The 18,938-nt window shown below is 45.3% G+C and overlaps 1 protein-coding gene across 8 annotated transcripts; it reads right to left on the bottom strand.

Moving 5' to 3' along the window:
- Positions 1-212: 212 nt before the first annotated feature.
- LOC143785342 (uncharacterized) lies at positions 213-11,951 on the bottom strand. Of its 8 annotated transcripts, none has more exons than XM_077274101.1 (7): positions 11,888-11,951; positions 8,687-8,979; positions 7,979-8,035; positions 7,293-7,592; positions 6,129-6,476; positions 4,397-4,711; positions 213-1,487 (listed from the first exon to the last, which is right to left on the bottom strand). In XM_077274101.1, exons 2-7 carry the CDS (start codon positions 8,961-8,963, stop codon positions 1,123-1,125), a joined length of 1,662 nt encoding a protein of 553 aa, XP_077130216.1. In that variant the 5' UTR covers positions 8,964-8,979; positions 11,888-11,951; the 3' UTR covers positions 213-1,122. The 8 variants fall into 8 exon arrangements, with proteins under 8 accessions (XP_077130216.1, XP_077130210.1, XP_077130214.1 ...); XM_077274095.1 differs by having other exon boundaries at positions 8,687-9,063; positions 11,888-11,943; XM_077274099.1 differs by having other exon boundaries at positions 8,687-9,033; positions 11,888-11,913.
- Between the last annotated feature and the right edge of the window lie 6,987 nt (positions 11,952-18,938).

The following is an 18,938-nucleotide window of genomic DNA, read 5'->3' as shown; positions in this document are numbered from 1 at the left end:
TAAATTGAAATGTCATATCCGTTGGAATCACAGCAATGCGAGGAATAAGGACATCTTCACCTTTGAAAGGTCCTGTCAAGATTATTGCTTCTACGACATTGCTCATTCATTTTTTTACTGCAAGCCGCGTGCCATTGCAAAGCTTCGGCTGGTTGATATTTCACAACAATGATAACTGGCACGCCAATTAAAAAAAAAAAAAAGAAAAATGGAAAAAAACTATACTCAACAGCCATTTACGTTTTTATTTGTATATAAGATATAGATAGGAGTCATTGGAATATTACGTAGTCATTGATCCATTCTAAGATATGTGATATGGACTGGAGACGACCGTAGAGAGCAAATCTGTGTACTAGAGATGAGCGCATCGATTCACGAGACTCCGGCCCAGAGTCCAGGGCAGAGGTACCTGGCGGCTAGATGGGAGGCTGCACATCTCTCACCTTCCGGTGTCCCTGGTGGGGCGACAACATCTGTGATTCACAAAGATGAGGATGCGCCAGCACAACGCTAATCAAAGGCCGCATCAGGGACACCTGAAGAGATTTGTGGGCCTCCGGTCTAGCTACCAGGTAACACTGACCTGGACGGGAGTCCTGCCAATCAGTCCGCTCATCTCTACAGTATACATAAACAACCCACCACTGCACATGACTATATGGCGACCATCTTGGCTGACCTTTCTGTTATCAGCATTCAGAGATGCATTATACAGCAGTCCAATGAGATGAGCGAATCGATTGGCTGGAGCCAGGTCCATATTGTGTGGCCCTCCTACTGCCTCCTCTTCTGATTAGCTGGCCTTACACAATATTATCATTGTCGTGTGATGCACATAGGACATGACTCCAGGCCAACGAACCAAAAGAGGAGCTTGTAGGAGGCGGTTCACAGGGTTCCCGTCTACTGGCCAGAGACTACTGACGTGACCTCAGGGCCAAAGCCTTTCTAGTTTATTCGCTCATCTCTAGAACAGACTGGAAATGATCATTGACTTGTGGGCATGCTGTGCTGACTGTGCAGAGAGGGGGAGGAGGTGAGCTGTGGCCATCACTACTTAGGTCTGGTGGACAATGTGTGAGTGTGCCTCACTGCAGACTGGTGGGCTCCAGGGTCTAATCACTCCTCTTCTCCAGCCCTTAATATACGCAGAGGCCCAGTGCTCTTCTCGATCGGGTGCTCCAGGCTGGGATGATCCACCTTGCAGATAATTTCTGAGCCTTGGTCCCTTGTAGAATCTGGAGTAAAATGTAAAACTGCCGTACACCCATAGGTCTTGTTTTTCCTCCTGTTATGAGGCTCTATCACAAGTTTAATGTCATCGGAGTCCTGTATGGACAACACGTTTCCATTCTCCTTTTTATACCAAGTCACGGTCACCGAGTTTGGGTAATAGTCGGTGATTCGGCACATCATCATGGTTCTGAAACCATCTTCCAACCTGAGGACAAATATGTCTTCTACGTCTGGGATCCAGGGCAGATCTGTGGAGAGGAACATCGGGACTGTTAGCTCTGGTATCATCACTCCTGGGTTGTTACATACCGTGCCGTCCTCCTCGGGTACAGAACATTTCCCGTAAGTCGGGTTGTCATGTGCTCGCCCTCATTTGCCTCCATGATAACTGACGGTGAGAAGGAACGGGGAGGTGGAGGATAGAGAGCGGTCATGGGCGAGCTTTTGCCTGACACGTCGGTGCAGCTGAACAGCTCAGAACATTAGCGTTCAGAATAAAAGATCTCCATTTCTAGCTGTACAGATTTGTGCAGGCGCCACTTACCCATCTTCTGATGCCCATATAACCTAGATATTGAGCGTGAGGGCCGCAAAAATTAACTGGCTAACGTTAGCAAGTAGCACGTCACTCCATTAATTGGACCTGGCTTGGTGGTTAAAGACGTTGTCTTATCTTCATTTTCCCCTTCATTATCTAGCTTTTTTTATTTTAATTTTTGTGCTTCCATTTATTCCACGTACCATATATTTTTTGCATTTTTCAGCCAACAAGGGCTTGTTTTTTGTGGGACAATTTGTAGTTTTGAATGTCAGTATTAAAAGGAATTCATCAGCAGATTTTTTCTATATAATCTGAGAGCAGCAAAATTTAGGGGATGAGATACTGATTCCAGCGATGTGTCACGTACTGGGCTGTTTCAATACAATCAGTGTTTTATCAGCAGGTGACTATCACTGCAGGACTAGCTGCCTCATGCTTCCTGGTCCAACCCCGCCCTCAGCACTGATTGGTAGCTTTCTGTCAATATACAGTGTACACGAAAAGTGGCAAATCAGTGGTGTGGGCGGGGTTATACAGAGCTCAGCATTTGAGCTCTGATAGATCTACAGCAGAGAAAATTGTGATTCCATCACAACTGCGGCACCCAGAAAACGAAGTGACACATCACTGGAATCAGGATCTCTATCCCTACATGATGCTGCTGTCAGATTACTTAGCAAAACTGCTGATAGATTCCCTTTAATGTTATCTTAAAATGTACTGAGAAACATGAAAAAATAAAGGTAGTAGTACACCTAATATTCCAGAATACAATTGTGTCATTGCATATCAGGGATGATTCAGCATTTTGTTTTGTCTGGACATGTTTGATCCATGTCTCTACTAGTGATCTTTGTCCGCAGTCAGTAGCAAACGTTACAGTTGAAGATAAAACTCCTCATGTTTGCACAGTGTCATTTTATTACTTTTGTGATTTTACAGGTCACGTTTTTGCAATGTATAAGCAGTGAGTGAGTGAGTGGGCAGTGGGGTCAGACAAACTACGACATTTTGAAATTTCTTCAAAATTTATCTGAAAACGAGTCGGAAAAAAACGAGGAACAAATACTCAGAGTTTGATGAAGAATATTTTCCTCATGACAATTCCAAAGAATCCGAGTCAAGCAGTAACAGTGATATAATTGATGATACCGAAGATAATGGAGAGGATGATGGCTGTCCTACTACGTCAACAAGATGTACGGCAACACCAGAATTACGGAGAGGTAAAGGAAGAAGGACCCGACCACAAGATATCAGATACAGAGGGAGAAAGAAAGGTACAGTGGACATTCCACCTGCTGTAGGTCATAAAGAGACTCCCACTGTGCGGGACGTTGTCCATAGTGCTTTTGCTACTACCAGCCAACTGTCCCAACAAAACATACTATGAGAAACATTGCAAGACCCACACTTGTTTTTTGTTTGGCTTTTTTGCTAGGTTCACTAAATGCTAAAACTGACCTGCCATTATGATTCTCCAGGTCATTACAAGTTCGTAGACACCAAACATGACTAGGTTACGTTTTATCTAAGTGGTGAAAAAAAATTCCAAACTTTGCTAAAAAAAAAAATTAAAATTAAATTGCGCCATTTTCCGATATCTGTAGCGTCTCCATTTTCCGTGATCTGGGGTCAGGTGAGGGCTTATTTTTTGTGTTCCAAGGTGACGTTTTTATTGATACCACTTTTGTGCAGATACGTTCTTTTGATCGTCCGTTATTGCATTTTAATGCAATGTCGCGGTGACCCAAAAAAACCTTAATTTTGGCGATTCAAATTTTTTTCTTGCTACGCCGTTTACCGATCAGGTTAATGCTTTTTTTCATTGATAGATCGGGCGATTCTGAACACGGCGATACCAAATATGTGTAGGTTTGAGGTTTTTTTATTGTTTTATTTTGAATGGGGCGAAAGGGGGGTGATTTAAACGTTTATATTTTTTTATTTTTTTCACTTTATTTTTTTACTTTTTTAAATTTTTGCCATGACTCAATAGCCTCCATGGGAAACAAGAAGCTGGCACAGCACGATCGGCTCTGCTACTCGATCGGCTCTGCTACATAGCAGCGATCATCAGATCGCTGCAATGCAGCAGAAATGCAGGTGTGCTATGAGCGCCGACCACAGGGTGGCGCTCACAGCTATCAGGGATCAGTAACCATAGAGGTCAGTAGGATTACGGTCATACTGAATGTGGATATATATATATTTTTTCATTTGCTTAGGTGGTAAAAAAGAAATGAAAACGGAATTTTGTGAAAAAAAAAAAAGAAAAATTGGATTGTGTCGCCAATTTCTGCAACCAGTAACATTCTGATTTTTCTCATCAATGGAGCTGGGCTAGTTTTTTCAATCACACGCTGATATTTTAATTTTTTGGGGGTAGATACAACGTTTCTATTGCAAATTATTTAGGGAGGTATGGAGAACCAAATGTCTGCCATTCTGGTGTTTTCATTTTTTTCTGCCATTACATGACTTTACAATGTCTGGTGTAAAGCCCTCGCCCGAATCACAAAGGCAAACCGTGCAGACGCCGATCGAGCAGGGGGTGCGGGGAGACTGGAGTTTCACCGAATGATAACACAAGGTATTCTGGTGCCTGGGTCTCACCTCTCGCAGACAGCGCCCTGGTCTCGGGTCCATCCATAGATTCGTGCTGCCAGGTCACGTATATTTTATACTGGGGATCTCCAAAATTACTTCCCGAAATGCTACAGATGCTGGTGACATCGTACAAGGAATCTTCACGTTCAGCGAGCGTTTCCGTGTGTAGTGTCATCTGCTGCACCCCTTTTCTGGGTTGTGTCTCCCCCCGATGCCACTTCACCTTGATGTCTTTGGGGTAAAACTTTTTAAGGTGCATGGAAAACTGCACCAACATGGTATCTTCCAGGGCCTTGGTGATGGACTCCAGCTGAGGTTTTGCTGCAAAGGAAAATAATAGGATAATTATGAAAATTAAGGCAAAGCAATTCATAATTCCTGTCCAAGGAAGCGTGGCCATCTCGTGGACCTGCAGCAATGGAGGGTCTTGTCCAGAATAGTTGGTGAGTTTTAGACCCGAATTCAGCTGTGGTCGGTAGACCCCTGGACTGTCTGTGCAACTCTGGTGGGTAGACCCCTGGACTGTCTGTGCAACTCTGGTCAGTAGACCCCTGGACTGTCTGTGCAACTCTGGTGGGTAGACCCCTGGACTGTCTGTGCAACTCTGGTCGGTAGACCCCTGGACTGTCCGTGCAACTCTGGTCGGTAGACCCCTGGACTGTCTCTATGTGCAACTCTGGTCAGTAGACCCCTGGACTGTCCGTGCAACTCTGGTGGGTCGACCCCTGGACTGTGTGTGCAACTCTGGTCAGTAGACCCCTGGACTGTCTGTGCAACTCTGGTCAGTAGACTCCTGGACTGTCTGTGCAACTCTGGTCAGTAGACCCCTGGACTGTCTGTGCAACTCTGGTCAGTAGACCCCTGGACTGTCTGTGCAACTCTGGTCAGTAGACTCCTGGACTGTCTGTGCAACTCTGGTCGGTAGAGCCCTGGACTGTCTGTGCAACTCTGGTCGATAGAGCCCTGGACTGTCTGTGTAACTCTGGTCGGTAGACCCCTGGACTGTCTGTATGTGTAACTCTGGTCGGTAGACCCCTGGACTGTCTGTGCAACTCTGGTCAGTAGACCCCTGGACTGTCTGTGCAACTCTGGTCGATAGACCCCTGGACTGTCTGTGCAACTCTGGTCGGTAGAGCCCTGGACTGTCTGTGCAACTCTGGTCAGTAGACCCCTGGACTGTCTGTGCAACTCTGATCAGTAGACCCCTGGACTGTCTGTGCAACTCTGGTCAGTAGACCCCTGGACTGTCTGTGCAACTCTGGTCGGTAGACTTCTGGACTGTCTGTGCAACTCTGGTCGGTAGAGCCCTGGACTGTCTGTGTAACTCTGGTCGATAGACCCCTGGACTGTCTGTGCAACTTTGGTCGGTAGAGCCCTGGACTGTCTGTGTAACTCTGGTCGATAGAGCCCTGGACTGTCTGTGTAACTCTGGTCAGTAGACCCCTGGACTGTCTGTATGTGTAACTCTGGTCGGTAGACCCCTGGACTGTCTGTGCAACTCTGGTCGATAGCGCCCTGGACTGTCTGTGCAACTCTGGTCGGTAGACCCATGGACTGTCTATGCAATTCTGGTCGGTAGACACCTGGACTGTCTGTACAACTCTGGTCAGTAGACCCCTGGACTGTCTGTATGTGCAACTCTGGTCAGTAGACCCCTGGACTGTCCGTGCATCGTGGTCCTTGCTCGGACCCTGAGGACATCTGATCACCTTCCTATCACCATCAGGTATAACCTCACCCAGGATTTTCATTCCTCCCGTGCTTTTCTTGATTGCTTTCTCCAGAGAAGGATGCTCTACCTGGCAGATGTACTCTGCCCCGAGGTGGTTTTCCACGGACGGTGTCATCGTTAGCTTCGCCGTACAGCTGTAGGTGTTGTCTGGATTTCTATTCGATCTGATTTTTGGAACTGAAACATTATCAGAATCTTCACATAACTCCAGAGACTTTTTATTCCTCCTGAACCACTTCACCGTGACGTCGTCCGGATAATATCCTGATATGTGACAATTAAATACTACGGGATTGTCGTCATATATACACGATGGCGTCTGTATCTCATCCACGACCGGCCTCCAGTGGAAATCTGCAGGAGAGAGAATGTAAAATCTTGTAACACTAGGAAAACCTAGAGGGAATCTGTCAGCAGGTTTTTGCTATTTAATAGAGCATCATGAGGTAGGAGCAGAGACCGTGATTTCTGCCATGATTCACCTACTGGGCTGTGTGCTGTAGTTTTAATACAATCGGTGTTTTATCAGCAGGAGATTATCACTACAGAACTAAGTATCTTTTGCCAGAAAGTCCAGCTAAGCTGTGTAACCCCGCCACCCTCCTCTGATTGGCAGCTTCCTGCCTATGCACAGAGTACACAGGAAGTGGCCAATCAGGGGTGTGGGCGGGGTTATACAGAGCTCAGCATTCTGACCATTGCTACATCTACAACAGAGAAAACAGGGATTCTTTCAAAACTGCACCAAGCCGCCCAGTAAGTAATACATTGCTGGAGTCAGGGTCTCTTCCCCTACATCATTCTGCTATCTAATTATATAGCAAAACCTGCTGAAAGATTCCCTCCGCACAATTAAAGGGGTTGTGCAGTCAGAATATGCTGATGACCTAGGTCATTAATATCAGTGATTGTGTAGAGGAAGCTGCAGGATGCTGCAGAACAGCTTCTATTCAAAAGAATAGGTAAAAATGTAGGAGCTGCTCTGCAGCACCTGGCAGCTTCCACTACACAATCAGTGAAGATAACAGTTGATCAGTAGGGGGTGCTGAGCGTCGGACCCTCACCAACCTGATATTACCTTTCTTAAGTGATCATCCGTGTATTCTGACCGGACCACCCCCTTAAACCGCAGCGTCCTGAATCTTTCCTTTCTGGATGGGTTTTTCTTACTGTGATCAGTGATGGAGAACGTCTGCTGCCCCTTGGTATTTGTATATTCATGTTCCCAGCTGACGTGGACCGTGGATTCTGGAGATCTGATGGAATCCTGTGAAATTCTGACTTCACTACACACGGAGAATGACCCGTGATCGAGGCTTTCTGTGTAGCGCTCCAGTGATGAGGAGACGTCTCCCGACTTCTCTTTTCCACATTTCCATTCTATATGGAGATATCCGGGATAAAATGTCTCCAGCGTCACCCTGCAGACCATCTCGCCCGTGTCGCTCAGGTGTAGCATCATTGGTCTGGCTGAAAAATAAAACACCAAATATTTTTTTTAACAAATAATTACAAATATTTTATCTACAAAATGCTCAATCATTCGGCATTGAAAGCAAAGTCCATCTGTGCCGCCCTAGCGTGACCCTCTCCATACTGTATAGTTCTTTAGGTTGCCTTCACACATTGCAGCCACCATGGTGTATTCTTGCCGTGATCGTGGTAAAATTGCAATGTTTTTGCCATGAGTATGAATGCCGAAAAAATAAAACGCACCAAGCACGCAACATGTGATGGTCGGTCAGCTCGTGTACTGGCGGCCTAAGCAGACAGAAACCTGGAGCGAGTATTCTTACAGCATGGGGTTCTGTATCCGAGAATGAAACAAAGGAAAGCTCCTCCTGTTTCTTTCTTACCTTCAGGGGCTAAACATTTCGATTCCTCCAGTTGAGTCAGCCTTACAAATCGGTCCACTGCACAGAAATACATGAAAAGGTTAAAAATATTGGACTGACACTAAATGACCTGAAGAAACAATCATATTCATAAAATAAGAATCAATGAAATTGCTTATAATAAGGAAGGTGTCCCAATCTGAAAATCTCCTCTGGTCCTGGTTGAGCAGCTTCAGGCTTGTGTTCAACCCGGGAGAACGTCGGCTCACCAAGGAGACTAGCCGACTAAGCCAACCCCCTTCATGGTATAAAGAAGGCCTGGCTTATATGAGCCAGTCACCTATCCACTATGCTCCCAGTTAATCTAGGGGGCTAGATTAATTTCCTAGACCCTGCTGACTCCCCGGCAATCTCAGCATCTCGGGAGGTGGAGCTCTTCTCGACCACCTCCTGCTTCCTGGTTGTAGGGGGCAGTGCCCTCCTGATGATTGACGGTTCGGAGCAGCAGCATGGGCCAAAGCTCTCATAGAAGCAAAGTATGTGAGAAGCACAGGGACAATGAAGGCGACCGGATCCAGTGATGCTGAGCTCGCCTAGGAGACTAGCCACCGCTGATAGACTGAAGAGGTGTCCTGTAACCAAGGCAATGAGCGCTACACAATAGACTTAAACATTTGTTTAAATAAGCGGTAAATTGCAAACTTGTAAAGGTTTTAGACATCCTGTTACCTTTTTTCAAGTCCTCCAGCAGTTCCTCTGCCACTTTCTTCTCATTGATCTTGTCCAGAACTTCCAGGGTCACCTCGACCCCGTAAATATCCTTATAGTATTCCCGGATCAGATCAGCGACATCCGCCCAATCCTTGTCCTCCAGTTTGCCCCTTGGGATCCTCCTATAATTCTCTTTTACCTCAATTTCATGTAGCTGCTTCCTAAACTTCTTGAATCCCATCTTCTCCAGATTCTCCAGAGCGTAGACCAGAGCGTCTCTCACGGTCAGCCCCATCTCCTCCTACAAGGGACTGTCACAGAATATCCACCTTAATGCCCTTTCCTTTATCTTCTCCTGTAAAGAACTTAAAAGGGTCTGTCTGTAATTATAACGACTGCAGGAAATGGGAGAAAATGAAAATAACATTTAGGGTTTGTGCATCAGAGATTTGAGATGGTGAAAAGTGATGTTTTTCAAACCACTTCAGGTCCTTCTTTGGGGTACATGCACACTCAGGTTTTTGAGGAGTTTTAGGAGCAAAAACTAAGTGGAAAATCTCCAAATCTCAAAACTCCTCAAAAACTTTCTATTTTCCTCTCAGTTTCAGCTCCAAAAACCCAGAAAAAGACGCACTGTCCCTTTAGACAGCGTGTGTCACTACCATCAGAGTGACCGGGTAACGACTGACCATGACGTACCATAGGACAGAGGAATAGCATAGAGATGCTTGTATGTATTGTAAATGTTTGATGCCGTGTATGAGGGAGTATAATTGTTATATCTGTTGCCGCTGCTTCTATCTGAAGAAGTGACTGATGTATAAATTGCAAAACGTTTTATTGCACTTTAATGATCTGCTAACCTTGTTTCATTTTGTGTCCTAATCATCCAAATTCTCGTCTTAGAGTAATACATATTCTTTGGTTGTGTCCCCATCTTGTGCGCTGCTGCGTCCCAAGCACCTGTTTACAATGCGCATCCACATGACTGCTGCCACCAATCATCGCTTTCCCTGATGAAGGCACGCCGCCGAAACGCGCGTAGGGGAAGTGGCATCATCGCATGGTTAGGTAAGGAATGTCCGTACTCTTTAGATAGTAATGTGTTATTGAACAGTCCTGTGAACGGAGGCTTTAGCTTTCTGTTTGGTATCATATGCACCTGTATCTCTACTCAGAGTAATACAAGTCTTTGGCTGATGTAGCCTCTATATTCTCTGGGTATATTAATATTTAATCCTGCATTGACTAGATACTTCTTGGACTGCCATTCATTTACTAATATTGGGTGTCGTGACACTAGGGACACAGTACCAGGACCAACCACCATGGATGGAGTGAGGGAGCAGGAGCACATCACGAGCGAAGACCTGTGGAGCCGCAGTGCAAGCCCCGCAATAGTGATAAGAGAGTATACTCGTTGCTCGAGTTTATCCGAGCACGCTTGGGTGGTGTCCGAGTATTTGTGACTGCTCGGAGATTTAGTTTTTGTTGACACAGCTGCATGATTTACAGCTACTAGCCAGTCTGAGTACATGTGGGGGTTGCCTGGTTGCTAGTGAATCCCCACATGCAATCAAGCTGTCTAGTAGCCGCAAATCATGCAGCTGCGGCAAGGAAAACGAAATCTCTGAGCAGTCACAAATACTTGGAGACCACCCGAGCAACAAGAATACTCACTCATCACTACCCGCAAAGTGTCAGTAGAGTAGTCGATCGCACCGAGTCGGTAACATCTGGGAGTGAGGTACCAGAGCGGAAGACTGGAGCAAAGTCAGAAGCAAGCCAAAAGGTCAGAGCCGGTCAGGAGCGCGGTATCCGAAGGGTGAGATGAGAGCTCAGTCAGAAACAAGCCGAAAGGTCAGTATCGGAGAACAAAGAAACGGAAGGCGGCAGGGCAGGTCAGAGATCAAGCCGGGTCATACACTGCGGAGTAAGCACAGGGGAACACACTAAGTCAGGCATAGGGAACGAAGCGAATACGAACACAGGAAGTCAGGGAGCGAAGGACGCTCAGGGAAACTAGGTCAGCTGCTCTAGCCAAGGACTGGAATTATCACTGACACGAGTTACCGGCGGCCGCGCAGAGAAATAGCCACCCATACACCAGAGAGAGGCCGAGAAGGTTAACCCCCACATGACCAGGGAAAGAAAAGTAGAACGCAAACCCCGACCTGGATCATGACAGTGGGACTTATTTGGCATCCCTGCTGACCTCCTGGCGGTGCCACTCACTTTCTTTTCGGCTCTCTACCATGCATCTTATTAGCAATAAGTTTAGCATTGTCTGTATTTTAACTTTCAACCTTAATAAAGAGTATTTTTATTATGTTCTATTTACACCTTTTTACATAGGCTTCAGGTGAGAGGACAGAACAATCGAAGCTCAGGAGTTCTCCATCCTCGTGTACTTCCGAGATGGACCTGGTCCTTCTGGATATTGGTTGTTTAATGGCTCTGGTGATTTTATATTTGGGAAAGTTCTGCGCATCGGTGGATCATCGGGTCACAGGGTTGATAAGGGAATTCCACCTTCTGAGAGATCCAGATTCTAGATCTAGAAGGTCTCCTCTATTGTTTCTCTCACCGTATAGTTACTGAGGACAGGACTTGCTACTTGTTACCATCTTTGCCATGAAAAGGGATCAAGCACCGAGGACTCTCGGCTATATTATTTTCTATCCGCTAACATGGTGCAAAGTCCTTGTTACTTACAAGTTCTGTACGGAGAGGACAATCAGGAGTTAAGCCTTGGTCATGGTCTCCACCCTCAGATCTCACAGACATGGCAGCACATTCTGGGCTTTTCCTGTATATAGAAGCCACAGTCTGCATTTCTTTTGTGCTTCGATATCCAGCATTTAGGGACTTTTCATAGGAGCTGAGGCTCTAATATAATACGCGGCCTCCAGTCAGCGCCGAAGCTAATAGATAATGGCGCCATCTCCTCCTCGCACACATCAGCGCGGCACATAACACAGGAATCCTATATATATGAGAGTATTGGGGCTTACATGGCTCCGCTCTGTGTATATATGAGAGTATTGGGGCTTACGTGGCTCCGCTCTTCGTATATATGAGAGTATTGGGGCTTACGTGGCTCCGCTCTGTGTATATATGAGAGTATTGGGGCTTACGTGGCTCCGCTCTTCATATTTATGAGAGTATTGGGGCTTACATGGCTCCGCTCTGTGTATATATGAGAGTATTGGGGCTTACGTGGCTCCGCTCTGTGTCTCGGCTTCTTCCTTCCTGATCTCGGCCCCTGTCACAGTTACACAGTAATCTCCCCACCCAGACAGGAGGGAGGAGGCGCTGAGGCCAGAATATACACTGTGCTGTGGGAATATGCTGAGGGCCTCAGTTTTGGGTTTTCTCCCTTACATTCCACGTTTTGGAGGGTCCTCACTTTTCACCTCTTCTATATACAGGACGCCGGTGTTTTCACATATAGAATATTACATTTCTCCCATTGTTCAAGACTTTCAAATATAATGTAAAAATCCAATCACTCGCAGCAGAAATACGGCCTCGTTCACATCTGCATCATCATGGAAGCCGTGACCAAGTGCCAGATCCCTACGGCAGATCCCTATGGTGCCCCACACACCACATACTTATAATGGGGTCTTTATCAGTTCCACAGGATAAGATATAAAAGTTTTGGGGGTCCCCAAGTCCCCTGTGTGATTGGAGTGGGCACGTGTAACCAGCTCTGTTCACCTCAATAGTTGTCAGTCCCATGGAAGTGAATGTAGTAAAGCACACATAGACATTACCATTCCATTCACCCGGGACCTCCGTTCTTGTAATCACTGGGGGTCCCAGAGGTTGGACTCTTGGGGATCACAAATTCTGTGGACAGATAAATGCCGTGTGAATATCCTACATTGTACACAAGCAGTTGTTAACACCATTAGTTACATTTTTGGTACATAGCTTTTTAAAGGTAATCTGTCAGCAAGTGTTTGCTATTTAATCAGAGAGCAGCATGATGTAGGGGCAGAGACCCTAATTCCTGGGATGTGTCACTTACTAGGCTGTGTTGCTGTTTCAATACAACCAGTGCTTTTTCAGCAGGAGAATATCACTACAGGACTAGATGTCTCGTGCCTCCTAGTCCTTCTGCTCTGTGTAACCCCCGCCCCCACCACTGATCGGCAGCTTTCTGCCTATGCACAGTGTACACAGAAATCTGCCAATCAGGTGTGTGGGCGCTTACGCTACATGGGAACATGGTTTTAAGGATGCGGCATATTATAACCTTCGGGACACAGCCTCAACGGGAAAAAAAGTGAATTTCAGTGAATTTTTATTTTTGTGAAATTATCTTTTTATGAGGTTTCTCATGTAGGATAAATGTAATCTTAACATAATAATAATAATATAACAAGCTCTATATAACAGCACCGACGTCAGTGTCTAATTGTTAAATTAGGTCAGACCAGAATTGGGTCTACAAACAACATGTTGGTCGAGGTTTCAGGAATCATGACGATACGACATCAGTAATTATAGAAAAACAGCGCAGCTAATCCTTCCATCACCTTAATATGTATATTTTAATTATGCAGCATTGCATGTAGTATTGTTTTTACATCATTGCACAATATATAAAAGTACAACCAATAAATATGTATCAAACCAATAAATACGGCCCCTTAAAGTGACGCTTCCCTGAATATATAAATACCAAAAAAGAGAAAAGCACAAATGGAAGCACCGTCACAGTATTAAGAACTAATAAATTTTATTAAGGGTCAATTGACACAAACATTGTAAATAAATATATATATAAAAGAGTAATATGATACCATCCTCTGGGGAACAGCATACAGTCTGAGACCACAGGTGCAACGCCCTATATAACATTCATATATTTGCTCAAAAAGACACTGAGAGTAAAAAGTAAAGAGGCTGGTAGCAGCACCATACCCACTATCAAGCTTGTAATACCGGCATAGATAATGAAAGTTATACGTAACCTGCACGTGTAGTCCTGACAACCCCAACGCGCGTTTCGCGTCTTGCTTCTTCCGGGGGAGTATGCCGGTATTACAAGCTTGATAGTGGGTATGGTGCTGCTACCAGCCTCTTATATATACTACCACTACGATTCTAGATAGACTACTGGCAGAAATACTAGTGAGCTCCTTAAAGCACTGGGCACTTTATTGTGTATATCTATAGTTCCCTTATGCATTTGATCCAGGCATACTATGGTAAGGGGTGAATCCCCACCATGAACCAATATATAGTTAAACAAATGGACATTTTTTGATAGGAACTACATATATTTACTACTTTTTACTCTGAGTGTCTTTTTGAGCAAATATATGAATGTTATATAGGGCGTTGCACCTGTGGTCTCAGACTGTATGCTGTTCCCCAGAGGATGGTATCATATTACTCTTTTATATATATATTTATTTACAATGTTTGTGTCAATTGACCCTTAATAAAATTTATTAGTTCTTAATACTGTGACGGTGCTTCCATTTGTGCTTTTCTCTTTTTTGGTATTAATAAATATGTATCTTAGATTTTGCAAACATGACACATCTCCTGGCCGCTCAGGCGTTGCCTCCATGCCTTTCCTTGTTCTTTCTGTTAGGTTACCTAAATCTGCCCCACGTTCACGGCTTTTCTGTCCTGGTTATGGCGTCCCACTTTGATCATCATCACTGCTACTACATGTACCTGATGTTGATCGTCATGAGGCCTTCAGTAAATCTGCAGACTCCCCAACCAGTCTCAAAGCGATGGCTCTCCCGCTAACAATCTTTTTTATACTATACAGGAACAGAATCAAGATAATGAACTAACATTAATGGATTAGGACATGTGACCTGGTAACATACAGTTGCGCACACACAAGAGTTGTAGGGAAACTACAGCGGTTGCTCAGGCACCTCCCTACCGGGGAAGGTGCCTTATATAACTGATGCTTCCCATCTTTTGGCTGGGGACATCTTCAAGGTGTGTGTCCTGCTCCTTTAAGAACAGCTGGAGCGTGTGCACTAGGTGCGCCACCAAGAAGCCTGGGCGGCGTGCACAGGAAGTAAGACATGGAGAGGTTTCCGAGTGGCGGCTTCCCTGCATAGAGGTGGAAGGGGAACCACGCAGGAGCGCCGGCATTGGTGTTAGAAATATTTTAAATGTTCGCCACTCATCAGGGGTTCCGGATTCATGCAGAGGCAGGAATTTTAAAGGGGTTCTCCCAGGGATTCTCTAAAACAACCCGGCTTTCAGGTCCCCACTCGCTAATTTCTTACGCCATTTTCTGTCTCCAGCATTCCCTCTGCTCTGTGTGAACTGGCCATATGATCACTGTAGACTACATTTCCCACAAGGCCCTGCTTCTCCAGGCTTCCCGTTTCCCTCAGATGCTGTGTGATCTGCTATTGGCCAAAGAGGAGGAGACATGGCGCCATGCAAAGTTTCTAATACTAGCAACCAATCACAGCACAGCTTTTATATGTCACGTGGGCACTTTTCGTAGTCACCTGGCAGCTCAAAAGAGACAACCACGAACAGGCTTGGCGAAAGCTACTCCGTTTCTCAGATCCCTTGGGTTGCTCAGGCCTTCTCTCTTTTACAAGGATTTGGACTTACACAGGGGTCCCTGGGCTGGGGCCGCAGAGTCAGCAGCTATTTAGTGGTGCAAACTGGCAAGAAGGATAGTCAGGTCGCCAGGTCTGATCCAGAAGGTACAAAATTGTCAGGCAGGAGAAACGTCAATAAACAAACTGAGGTGAGGGAACCGGATAAATCAGAAAAGACCACAGATACACAGAGGCAGTGGAAACTGATTCTCAGGGGTCTAAATATAGAGCAGTGCTTACAATGGGAAGAAACGAAAACAGAATTAACCCCATAGCTACTGGACTGGCACAAGTCCCAGCAATGAAACAGAGCTACTGAATAGTCACTCTGCATCAACCGAGTACAAAGCAGGAGTAGATGGGACAGGCGCGGATGTCACATTATCTCACTCAATGTCATCCTTGTCTATCACTTCCACCCTGTCTAAAGGTTTCTAATCCTCCATCCTCCAGTTCTGTGTGGGTTCTAGATATTTTCCTCCTATGTGTCCTTTCCTGGCTACAAACCTGTTTGTGTTGCCCGTAGCAACCAATCACAGCACAGCTTTCATTTTTACCAGAGAAGTTTGATAAATGAAAGCAGAACTCTAATTGGTTGCTGTGGGCAACGAAGACAGTCGATAAAAGCCTGTTTGTATTTATATTGTATTGATAGGCAGGAGGCGGCCATTATAGCAAAAAATGGACCGATTTAGTCATACTTTTACTGCGCAGTGACTCACCGGGGCTAGCGCAGAAGTTACTGAGAACAGCGTGAGTGCAGGGCGCAGGTGCGAGATTACAGCACCACAACTGTATGTCACATGCATGGGACCGGGGTGGTATGATAATAAAGACGGGAGGCAGGGATTTCTCCGGGGCACCGTTCGGCCCAGAGCCTGGAAGAAATCATTAACACAACACAATAAAATAATGTGTGCTAGGCTTGGATGCCTAATACTGGGCCCAAGACTGTCACCGAGTCCCTGTACCACAGACAGTAGGCAGGGAGGCCTTGTAACTGTGACCGGAAACACCTCTGCGCCGGTGGTGGGCTGTGTAACTCATAGAGGGTCCTTGTGATCCACATCTTCTCACCTGGCGGGATTTCGCTGATATTCAGTCAAGTTCCGTCAAGCTTCATTATTCTTTGAGGCGAATCAGGTTTTCCAGCTCAGTTTTTCTCTACGGCAGAGGAAAGGAGATAACAAAAAGGAGATGTTATGCTCGTCAGGAGAATACCCCTTTAAATATTATTAATACGGTTAAAATTTGATTCCACTTTGGAAATAATGTGCTGGCCTTCGGTGAATGCTAATCAGGATGAATATTAAAAATTTGAAAAACATATATATAATATATTTTTAAATAATTTACCTATCGCCTATAAATAATCCAATTGATACTTGATCAGCTGTTGCGTATATTACTTATTGTGCAGATATGAAACATGTTGTATCTTACCTCTCTGATTGTGCTTCCTGGCTTCATATTCATGCTGTGCTCAAAATTTACACCAGTCAATAATTTCCCCACTTTTGCCTCCTCCCTTGAAACAGCATCCAGTCTCACAGACACAGAGTGAGCAATACTGCAGCTGCATATCCCTCCTCCCTTATGTCTACAGTTTGCTGAATATACATATATAATACACAGACGTTTATTGGTTCACAGTTAATAGTGGAGTACCAAAAGGGTCAGTATTGGGCCCTCTTCTTTTAAATATATTTACTTTTGACCTGGTATTGTGCATATATGCAGCATTTCCTATGGGGCAGGATCACCCGGATTCAGGTAAGCAGTTTCATTACAATGCAATTAAGAATTTCTTGACCAGCAGAGAAATGCAGTCTCCTGTTTTGATAGTTCAGACTTTTTGTGGTATTTTCGACCTAATAAGCTGCAGAACGGAAACCACAAGTTCTGTTTTTCCAGATGATGTGCGGTTTTCAGGAGGAAGTAGAAACTTTTCAGATTCCCACAGTGCACTTTTAGGAAGTTTTTGAAAACGTTTTTGAAAGAATCCATTTTTTTCTAATTTAGCAATGAAGAAAGTGGATGCTAAAATAGAGGTGGATTTAGGTTTTCTGGCACCCCCACCTAGTATTCATCAGGGCAGCACGGTGGCTCAGTGGTTAGCATTGCAGCGCTGGAGTTCTGGGTTCAAATCCCACCTTGGACAACATCTGCAAGGAGTTTGTATCTTCTCCCTGTGATTGCGTGGGTTTCCTCCCACATTCCAAAGACATATTGATAGGGAATCTAGATTGTGAGCCCCATCGGGGACAGCGATGATAATGTCTGTAAAGCGCTGAGGAATAAGATCTATATATAATAATAATAATAATAATAATAATCTTTATTTATATAGCGCCAACATATTCCGCAGCGCTTTACAGTTTAACAGTTTCAAACACAACAGTCATAGGTAACAACGTTAACAATACAGTAATAAAGCAAAAATAAGACAAAATAAGACAACCCTGCTCGTGAGAGCTTACAATCTACAATGAGGTGGGGAGATACAAAGCACAGGTGTGTATTTACAATGGTGTATTCACAATGATGGTCCAGCCATCTTCAGGGGGTAGATGGAAGTAGTGAATGGGCTACACACGCACAAAAACATAAAATGAGTTTGATTAGGGAACGTGATAGGCCGCTCTGAACAAATGTGTTTTGAGCGAGCGCCTAAAACTATGCAAGTTGTGGATGGTCCTAATTAGGGTTGAGCGAAACGGATCGGTCATTTTCATAAGTCGCCGACTTTTGGCAAAGTCGGCGTCTCATAAAACCCGACCCGATCCCAGCGTGGGGTCGGCCATGCGGTACGCGATCTTGGCGCCAAAGTCGCGTTTTGAATGACGCCTTCCCCGCCATTTTTTCAGCCAATTAATTGTGGGCAGCGTGATGACATAGGTTCCGGCCCGGTTTCTGCAGCGTCATAGAGCCATATTACCGTTTGGGCTGCAGTGATTTAGAGAGAGAGAGAGAGAGAGAGAGAGAGAGAGAGAGAGAGAGAGAGAGATATGAATGAATGCACATTGACTTGCATTGGGTTTCGTGTTCCGGGACCGGAACCCGACTTTACAGTAGAATCGGCCGATTTCACACGATCCTACTTTTGAGAAGGTCGGGTTTCACAAAACCCAACTCGATCCTAAAAAAGCAAAAGTCGCTCAACCCTAGTCCTAATGTCTTGGGGTAGAGCATTCCAGAGGATTGGCGCAGCACGGGAGAAGTCTTGGAGTCGGGAGTGGGAGGTACGGATTAGTGCAGAGGTTAGTCGAAAGTCATTTGCAGAGCGCAGAGGTCGGTTAGGCCGATAGACAGAAATGAGGGAGGAGATGTAAGGGGGTGCCGCACTGTGAAGAGCTTTGTGGGTGAGAACAAGTACTTTGAATTGTATCCTGTAATGAATGGGCAGCCAGTGTAACGACTGGCGAAGAGCGGACACGTCCGAGTAACGATTAGCCAGATGGACGACCCTGGCTGCTGCATTAAGGATAGACTGGAGAGGGGAAAGTCGAGTGAGGGGGAGGCCAATTAATAGAGCATTGCAGTAGTCCAGACGGGAGTGGATTAGGGCGACAGTGAGAGTTTTTGTTGTCTCCATGGTGAGAAAAGGGCGGATTCTAGAGATGTTCTTTAGGTGTAAGCGGCACGAGCAGGCAAGAGATTGTATG

This window comes from Ranitomeya variabilis, chromosome 7 (genome assembly GCF_051348905.1).
Source record: "Ranitomeya variabilis isolate aRanVar5 chromosome 7, aRanVar5.hap1, whole genome shotgun sequence".
NCBI classification, from domain to species: Eukaryota; Metazoa; Chordata; class Amphibia; order Anura; family Dendrobatidae; genus Ranitomeya; species Ranitomeya variabilis.
The sequence above is the reverse complement of the archived record's forward strand: the minus strand, read 5'-3'. Positions and strand labels throughout refer to the sequence as shown.

Coding starts and splice junctions, on each gene's coding strand:
- LOC143785342 (XM_077274101.1), bottom strand. CDS start 8,963: ATGGGGCTGACCGTGAGAGACGCTCTGGTCTACGCTCTGGAGAATCTG. Junction 7,593..7,978: donor GAAATGTTTAGCCCCTGAAG/GTAAGAAAGAAA, acceptor TTTATTTTTCAG/CCAGACCAATGATGCTACAC. Junction 6,477..7,292: donor GTTCTCCATCACTGATCACA/GTAAGAAAAACC, acceptor TCTCTCCTGCAG/ATTTCCACTGGAGGCCGGTC.